This window comes from Halichoerus grypus, chromosome 4 (genome assembly GCF_964656455.1).
Source record: "Halichoerus grypus chromosome 4, mHalGry1.hap1.1, whole genome shotgun sequence".
In the NCBI taxonomy this organism is placed as follows: Eukaryota; Metazoa; Chordata; class Mammalia; order Carnivora; family Phocidae; genus Halichoerus; species Halichoerus grypus.
This window is the reverse complement of record NC_135715.1, coordinates 61,955,127-61,964,277: the sequence shown is the minus strand read 5'-3', so window position 1 is coordinate 61,964,277 and position 9,151 is coordinate 61,955,127. Positions and strand designations below refer to the sequence as shown.

At 41.4% G+C, this 9,151-nt stretch overlaps 1 protein-coding gene across 1 annotated transcript in view; it reads right to left on the bottom strand.

Moving 5' to 3' along the window:
• Window positions 1–3,993: 3,993 nt before the first annotated feature.
• Window positions 3,994–9,151, bottom strand: part of LOC118549992 (uncharacterized) — a 228,818-nt gene continuing 223,660 nt past the window's right edge. The window contains exons 3-4 of the mRNA XM_078070416.1: window positions 5,436–5,567; window positions 3,994–4,250 (exon numbers count right to left, since the gene is read on the bottom strand). Coding sequence (XP_077926542.1) covers window positions 4,128–4,250; window positions 5,436–5,567 — 255 coding nt within the window. The 3' untranslated portion in view covers window positions 3,994–4,127. The remainder of the gene's footprint in view (window positions 4,251–5,435; window positions 5,568–9,151) is intronic.

The window sequence follows — 9,151 nt, the reverse complement described above, 5'->3', positions numbered from 1 at the left end:
GCTGTTACCTCTACCTGGAACTCTAGTCCCTTGGATCTTCACATTTCTGGCTTATTTCCGTCAGTTGTCCACTCTTCCATGAAGCCTTCCCCAACTGCCATATTTAAATTACCAAAAACTCAGCTCTTCTACCCTGTCTCATTATTCTCTCCCCAGTTGTCTGTTCTCCTTCCTTCACAGCAATTACCTCTCTCTGAAATTATTTTATTTCCTTTTGGCTAGTCTATGCATATATTATCTGGATCTCTGCACCAACATGTCAACTCTTTGAGAACAGAGCCCTACATGCCTGATTCCCTCAGTATCCTACAGACCTAGGCCCTGGGTAAATGTTTCTTGTAAGAATTTATTGCCCAAACACCATTTCCTTTATTTTGAGCCTCACTATAATCTTATGACCACTAGTTCACACATTAATCCACCATTCTATTAGGGATCCTCCAATTGCTTAATGATTTGCCAAAAGTCAGTTAGCTAGTACCTTACAATATCATAATCCAACCCAGATCTTCTTGCTCCAAGTTCTATGATTTCCTCAATATACCACTCTCTTTCATATCAATTATTAAGCCCAATATTCAAGGGCATCCATAATGTATACCTAATTTATATTTTAGGTATATAAACTTATTTTATATTTACATAATAAATATATTTATATTTAAACACTTCCCAATTATAGTCTCCTACATTACAGCAAAGCTATATGTTCACTTTTCCCTGAACACACCCCACACTCTCCTGATTTTGGCATGCTGTACCGGTTACCTGGAATGCTTTCCTTTCTCCTACTCTCTCAGCCCATCCATGCTGACTGGAATCCCACCTCTCTTTAAAGTTCCATAGAATACAGTACCCGCTCCATGAAGAGTATATAACCTGATGCATTTTTTCTCCCTTGTGGATTCTGACAGACCCTACCCCCTCCTTTTTTTTTTACCTTCCCTATGATACATCATCACAATCTACTTTGTGGTCCCACATTTATCATTTTCCATCTGCCTCCTAAATAGCATATGCTCCCCAGAAGTTTCCATATCTATCTCAACTCCTCATCATACCCTTTATACATGCCATACACGTGTACTGTACTGAATTCACCTGCTTTAAAGATCTTTTATCTTAAAAATGTTATGAAAAAGATTTACAATGTCTGATGGGTGACACAAATGTACTATATAAGTCTATGAAGGAATCGAAGAGACTCGGGAAAGGAAAAATGACTATCATATACTTCTATAAATGAGAACTTGTTTTTAGGTTTCAGAAGAGGAACAAAGGACATCGCTACTTGTACATTGCTCCCCTCTCTGAGAAGACAGAAAATATGATGGAGAAAGAAAAAAAGAGAGAAAGAATAATTGACCTTACTTTATCCCCACTGAGTGCTGACAAGTAGAGTATAGAGCGTGGGAATTTACTCAACTCTACATATACTGGAGGCTTGATCCATTAGCAACCCAAAGGCAGGATGTTGGTGGCTGCCAAGCCCTGGTCACAAGAGACAGGGCAATTCAGGAACCATGGCAAGGATCCAAAAGAAGGCTGTGCAGAGTGTCCTGGTGTCAGCAGCATTTCTGGACTATGGTTTAGTTTAGGTCTCAAATGGTTTCTAGAGCTTTCTCAGAGGGCCAATGGTCTACCTTGGTCAAGAGCTTTCTCTTTCTCTTTCTACCCATTCCCACCCTTCTTCTGTCTAAGGCCTTCTCAGGTTTTCAAGAACATGGGGAAACAATCAGAAAGGTAGGTTTACTGTGAAACTAATGCAAGTTAAGATTTGGGGAGCTTCATGTGCATAAGCTGAGAATTGCTGGGATTTTAGAGAATTCTAAATGCATAAGGAAAGCCAGTTTAGAACAGGGAAGCATTCTAAGAAAGCACTGTGGCAAACTGGCTAAAAAGAGCTTGGAAAAAGGGAAATGAACCTCTAAACTTCCAGTAGTTTGTTACAATTTCTTTACCCTTTCCAAATAAATATTTACATTCATGCCTAACTTGTCATTTTGTGCTTTTTTCATTAAAGAGGAGCCCCACACACAAAGTATGTTAGGTTCTGGCACCATAAACTTGAACCTGCCCCTAAAATAGTATCAACCAGAAACAAGAATGAATGACTTCACTCATTCAACAATGTTTACTAAATACCACCCTCTGCTCACAAAACACAGTGAATGTTGGTGTTTCTTGCAAGAATGCCAGGCACTGGGACTACAAGGGCAAACAAAGTAGATGTGGTCCTTGCATTTTGAGACATTATAGGACTGTCAAAACATTTGAGTGCTCAGGGTAGATTCACATTCCCTCGAAGCACCATACTGAGGGTAAATTCCCAGCTCAGCTCCAGAAAGAGTCAGTTGAACCCATCCTGTTCTAACCCTGTTCACTTTGTCATAGAAGATGCAGGTGTTGATCATCGCATTGATCCTCAACTAAGTCAAAACTCAAATAAAGTCACTGCCCTTCCCAAACCCAAACCAATGTCTATGCTCACTCACCTCACCAATCCTACCAAAAATCAGGCAGACTGGATCAGGGAGTTGGAAAGGCCTGGCAGGCATCCAAGCCACTGGCCGCCCTGTGAGACCCACCCATCAGTCAGTTGGAAGAAGTGCCAGTTCTTAGCTACAGTAGCTCATCTACCTCCTTAAAAAAAAAAATAAATAAAGCATCTATTCTTGAGCTTCATCATAAAATTCAGTGGTTTGTAGAATAAGGACTTAATGGGTTGAGAAGGACAAAATATTATTTCAAAATCACAAAAGGAATGAGGTCCAGGCAGTCAGGGTATTGATTGATTGACTCATTCATTCATTCATTCATTGACTGATTCATTCATTCATTCAGCAAAGATTTATTGAGGACCTACTATTGGCTAGAGGATACATCCATGAACAAAACAGAATTGCTGTCCTCTTGGAGCTGACACTCCAGCAGAAGGAAATAAACAAATAAGATCATTGACATGAGAGAGAGAGAGAAAACATACAGGATGAGGACTATCTGGAGTACTGGGGTGAGGACAGGGACGCGTTCCCCAAGTATAGGCACTTTGCTGGCTGTGCCCAGACTTACATGGAAAGGGCCACAGCAAGGTCTGGGATTGTGCTTCCAAACAGCAGCAGATATATCCCCAACAGAAAAGGACTGCTTAATGCACACCATACGTTGACACTGTGGCTTGTTCGACTACACAATAAATAAATATTTTTCGAAATGCAATTTTTCCAGCCAGAGAAAAGATTTCATTGAACATCATTTAAAATAGATTTTCATTTCATGTCATTTAACTGACTTTAAAAGCACTGGCCATAAATTCCATTTAATAGGCGGTTCCATTGGGGAGGACTGGTGGGGCAACTGTCAATTAGGTGTTTCATAAAAGGATGCAAATGTCTCATAAAAATGATGGAAGATTGTATTATTGCATTAACCATGTCGTTCTTGCCACGCTGTTACACACCATAGAATAATAACCAACACATTTAAAAGGTGGAAATCATTCTGAATGTGCATTTAAACTGTGTGTAAATGCAAACTGTCTTGAATCAGTTCTTAACACCTTTGTCAGCCACTTTCAAATCCTCAAGGGCTAAGGAAAATAATTAATAGGTGAGATATCCGATAGAATATGTTATGGGATCCACCAAGATATTTTCCAATATGTGGTGTTTTACAGTTATGCCTTTGAGAGCTGGGTTGTCAAATCTATAAAAATACAAAACTGATTTATTCCATCCATAAAAATGTCTAATGGTGCCATGCTTCAACCTCCAATTTTTTTCCCCCAGCGTCTAAGGTAAAGGATTTCAAAATGTCAGCAGAATACCCTGACAGGAGAGAGAGCAGAATACGAAGCAGATGTAGGAGAGTAGGAAGCAGAGGGAGTACAGACTTGTCACTGTGGAGGGTGTCAGTCCCAAATGAAAAAGGGAAAACAGGAAAGGATGTACCCAATAATTCACTCAATATAATAAACAGCCAGAGAGTCAGAGGCAAATACTGACAGCCTCCAATTTTAATGTATCTTTATGAGTCATTAATGAGGGAATCAGTTGATAAATACAACTTCACATGTACCCCCAACACTTGGTAGGCTGGGGCTCCTGGCTGAGATAAAGTTGCAGAAGCTATGCCCAATTCAAAAGAAATAGTCTTGTTGGAAGGGGATGTAGAGTCTCAATACATATCAAGAAGAAATACACCTCTATGGATATTCTCACACCTGAGGTGGAGGCACGCAGGAATACATGCTAAAGAAAACAAAGGAGAAAACAAATAATGCAATATATGTTAAGAAAGAAAAAAAGAAGAAGAAGAATGTAGCAGGAGGGGAAGAATGAAGGGGGGGAAATCGGAGGGGGAGAAGAACCATGAGAGACGATGGACTCTGAAAAACAAACTGAGGGTTCTAGAGGGGAGGGGGGTGGGAGGATGGGTTAGCCTGGTGATGGGTATTGAGGAGGGCATGTTCTGCATGGAGCACTGGGTGTTATGCACAAACAATGAATCATGGAACACTATATCTAAAACTAATGATGTAATGTATGGGGATTAACATAACAATAAAAAAATTTTAAAAAAAGATAAAGAAAAAAAAAAGAAAACAAAGGAGAGGGATAGGGCAGTGACAAAAATGGACAAAAGTTCTGCTTTATAGGTGGAGACAGATAATGAACAAATAAGCAAAACACAGTACAAAGAAAACAAGTATTATGAAGAAAAATAAAGTAGGGAATGGGAATAGGAGTCCCAGGAGGGAGTCACTGGTGTAGGCTGCATTGTCAGAAGCCTCACTGAGAAGGCAGCATCAGAGACCTGAAGGCTTCGGGGGAGTGAGTGTCAGCGATATCCGAGGAACGAGCTGAAGGAACAGCAGATGCAAAAGTGTGAGGTGAGGGCATGTCTGGTACATTTGAGACACAGCAAAGGAGCTGGTATGTCTGGAGCAGAATGGAAGCAGGTGAGGTGGCAGGAGGAGAGGTCAGAAAGGTAAAGTGGGACAGTTCAGAAGGGCCTCACAGGTGGCCAGCAGGACTCTGGCCACTGGAGGGTGCTGAGCAGTGGAATGGCCACCATGCTGAGAATGGACTGCTACAGAGGTCAAGGGAGGAAGCAAGGTGACCAGTTAGGAGGTTAATGCACTAAATCCAACTAAGAACGTGATATCTATGACCAAGGTGGTAGGGTGGAGGTGATGAGAAGAGGCCAGATTCTGAATATGTCTTTAAGGTAGAGTCAGTAGGTTTTACTGATGGATTGGCAATGGAGGTTGGGAGAGAGAAAAAAGAGTATCTCCAAAGTTGTTGGCCTGAGCACTGGAAAGCATGGAATTGCTTGTATTGGGGTGAGGAAGACCTCAGGCATAGCAGATTTTGAAACAGAACTAGCAGGAGTCTGGTCTTGATAATGTTAATTATGACATGCTTAATATATACCTTAATGGTGATTTCATCTAGGTGGTTAGATGCACAATTCGGGAGCTCAGAGAAAAGGCCAGCTGGAGATGCAAATTTAGGAGTTGCGAACACATAGATGGTTGTTATAGCCATGAGACTGGATGAGAAAACCTAGGTAATAATAAAGAAGAGAAGAGGTTCAAGGTTTCAGCCATACGTGCCTCAACATTTCACAGTCAGGGATAAGGATAAACAAACGAAACTCTGAGGGAGTGAGCAATGAATTAGGAGAAAAATAAGAAAAATGTGGTATCCTACAAGGCTAGTAAAGAAAGTGCATCAAATTGAAAACTGTTGAATCCAAAACACTGTTGAAGTCATGGAGATAGAAGAAGTAAGATACAGCTAGTGGGAAGGTTTTAATAATGGGACTCCTAAAACTGGGGAGATGGAGAGTGTAGCAGGCAGAATTCTAAGGAGAGAATACATATGGAAATGGATGGTGTTGAGCCTGTTTATGGCCTTGTACCCACTGAAGGTCTTTGTACACCCCAAAGGGTCTTGACCCCAGACCAATGTCCACTAACTGACATGATGAAAACTTTCTCCTCTTTCCATAAACTCCCAACAACTCCCCTCACATACCCCTGATTCCTCTTTCACAAGAAAACTGAAGCAGTAAGAAGCTTTCCATGCATACACACACCACTACATCTCCCCCACAGTCTGTGTTCTGCCCATGCACTCTGCCTCCCCTTGTTACGGTGCATGTCCTCACTCCTATTTGAATACTCTCAAATGATTCTGTGAAGAAAGAAAACTATATGGAGAGAAAGGGGGAAGCAAATATGGTAAAATGTTAACAATCATTGACTCTAGGTGAAGAGTATAAGGGTATTCATTGTGCCATCCTTGCAACTTTGTAAATTTAAATTTCTTCAAAACAAAATTTTGGGGGAAATACAGACCAGCCATATGCTATGATGTATTTTTTAAATTTTATTCTTTCATGCTTTGTGATTATTTACCAAAATATGCACGATATTATGATTGTAATGATAGCTTAAATCAGAAAAAATTGAACATTAAGAGCCTTACAGTAAGGACACTTAAACTATCTTTAATTTAACTATATATGTGCCTTTTTTTTAGTAAGGTGATGATAGGATAAATAATAAAATACTTTAAATTATAAAATATATTATAAAAGTCTATGTTATAAGTGGAGTAAACACTGAGTTCAAGGAGAAAGTAGAGGGGCGCCTGGGTGGCTCAGTCCTTAAGTGTCTGCCTTCGGCTCAGGTCATGATCCCAGGGTGCTGGGATCGAGCCTGGCATTGGGCTCCCAGGTCTGTGGGAAGCCTGCTTCTCCCTCTCCCACTCCCCCTGCTTGTGTTCCCTCTCTCACTGTGTCTCTCTCTGTCAAAACATAAATAAAATCTTTAAAAAAAAAAAAGGAGAAAGTAGAATGATGCAAATTTTCTAACTGATAAAGAATTTGTTTATGCATTTTCAAATTGATAATGATAGATATCAAATCACTATGATATTAATATTCCTTCTGAGTAATTTAAAAGAGTTTTGAAACTTTTTGAAAAATACAGGTATTTACAATACACTGTGATTAAGACCTCCAACTATTTAAATTTCTTACAAAAATTGAAATACCATTTAAAATATGAAAGGGGAGGGCGCCTGGGTGGCTCAGTTGGTTAAGCGACTGTCTTCGGCTCAGGTCATGATCCTGGAGTCCCGGGATCGAGTCCCACATCGGGCTCCCTGCTCGGCAGGGAGTCTGCTTCTCCCTCTGACCCTCTCATGCTCTCTCTGTCTCATTCTCTCTCTCAAATAAATAAATAAAATCTTTAAAAAAAATAAAATAAAATATGAAAGGGGATACATAATTTTGAAAATTATCTTAGGGGATTTGCAAGCAGAAAAGGTTTGAGTACCTTTGCTATAAGTTTAAAAGTTTGGGTATTTGAAAGCAGGGAAATGTCTTATGAGTGCTACGCAGCTTGAAGAGCCTACTGAAATTAGTGCTCACAGATTGAAAGGAAGACCAGTCAGCATAGCAGTGTGCTTTTCTCTAGCCACTTTTATCTATGTGAATGCAGGTATGGGGAAAAGGAGAGTAAGATTTAACCAGTACTGGGATTTTGCCAGATAAATAAAACAGAGGGAGAGAGGGAAAAGAGAGTTAATGGTATATTTCAGTGAGTGATTACAGTGATTGACCATAAGCAGAGAAAGGAGGGAAGTAAAGAAATGATAGGAATGTGGGACACGAAAATGTGATAAGATCAGTAGACTAGTTTCTGGTGAGTTCGAAATATTACTAAAGTCATGGAAATAGAGTGAGCTGCAGATAGTAGGCAGTAGTTTAAGAATGGGACTCTTGAAGTTGAAAATATTCAAGATGTGGTAGGCAGAATTCTAAAATGACCCCGTGATGACTCATGCCCTTGGATGATCTCCTCCCTGTGAACATAGGAGGGACCTATGATGATAGGGATATCACTCAGGTGATTAGGTTATGCTATATGGGACAGTTGATCTTGAGAAAGGAAGGTTAGGCCGGGCGCGGTGGCGCGCGCCTGTAGTCCCAGCTACTCAGGAGGCTGAGGCAGGAGGATCGCTTGAGCCCAGGAGTTCTGGGCTGTAGTGCGCTATGCCGATCGGGTGTCCGCACTAAGTTCGGCATCAATATGGTGACCTCCCGGGAGCGGGGGACCACCAGGTTGCCTAAGGAGGGGTGAACCGGCCCAGGTCGGAAACAGAGAAAGGAAGGTTAGGTCAGTGGATCTGACCTAATCAGGCGAGTTCTTAAATGGGACAAGTTTCTACCTGATGAAAGGGACTGGAAGCATGAGAAGGAGTCTATGCAAGAAAGATTCCCCACTGCTGGCTATGAAGATTTAGGGGGCCATGCGTCAAAGAATTGGAGTGGCCTCTAGGAGCTGACAGTAACCCCGGCTGACAGCCAGCAAGAAAATGGGGACCTCAGCCCTACAACCATGTGGGCTCCAAGTGAGAACACAGCCTGGTCAACACTTCTGACCTACAGAACTCTGAGCTAATAAATAGGTGTTGTTTTAAGCCACTCAGTTTGTGGTCATTTGTTATACTGCAATAGAAAAGTAAGATAGGGGGGTATTGGCAATGTCAATTTCTAGGATATGACTAAAGCAATGAGAGGCTTAGGTTCAGTGGAGGACAATACACTGGAGAAACTAAGATGCTAGAGCACTGGGAGTATCCTCTTCTATTTGAAGTCCTCTACAATTATGAAAGAATTAATGTAGAGAAAAGATCAGTGAACGAGGAGCTAAAATCTTTAAAGAATGAGAGGGAGTGACCCGAGGGAATGGGGTCTTTGGATGACTGCAACTAGGAGGGATGGGCATGGAATATACTGATGCCGTAAGATACAGAGCTGTGGGTGAGAAAGCAGGGAGGAAAGATGGGAACAGTCTAGAACAGCAACATGGAGCAAGAAGGATGCCACCCCACCTCCAGGTCCAGTGGTGGGAGGGCTGTGAGAAAGACCACCCTTGGAGAGAGGGGCAGGAAAACTACTGACTTCAGCAAAGTCAAGTCTCAGGTATTGCAAGAAGGTGAGGGAATTGGAAGAAGTGGTGGAAATATGGAAGGTCTTTCTAATAACTGACCCAGAGGTTCACAGGGCACAGTGGAAGATGGTAGATGCTGTGGAAGACCAGGAAATGGGATCAGAAAAAGGGATGAGAAATTCC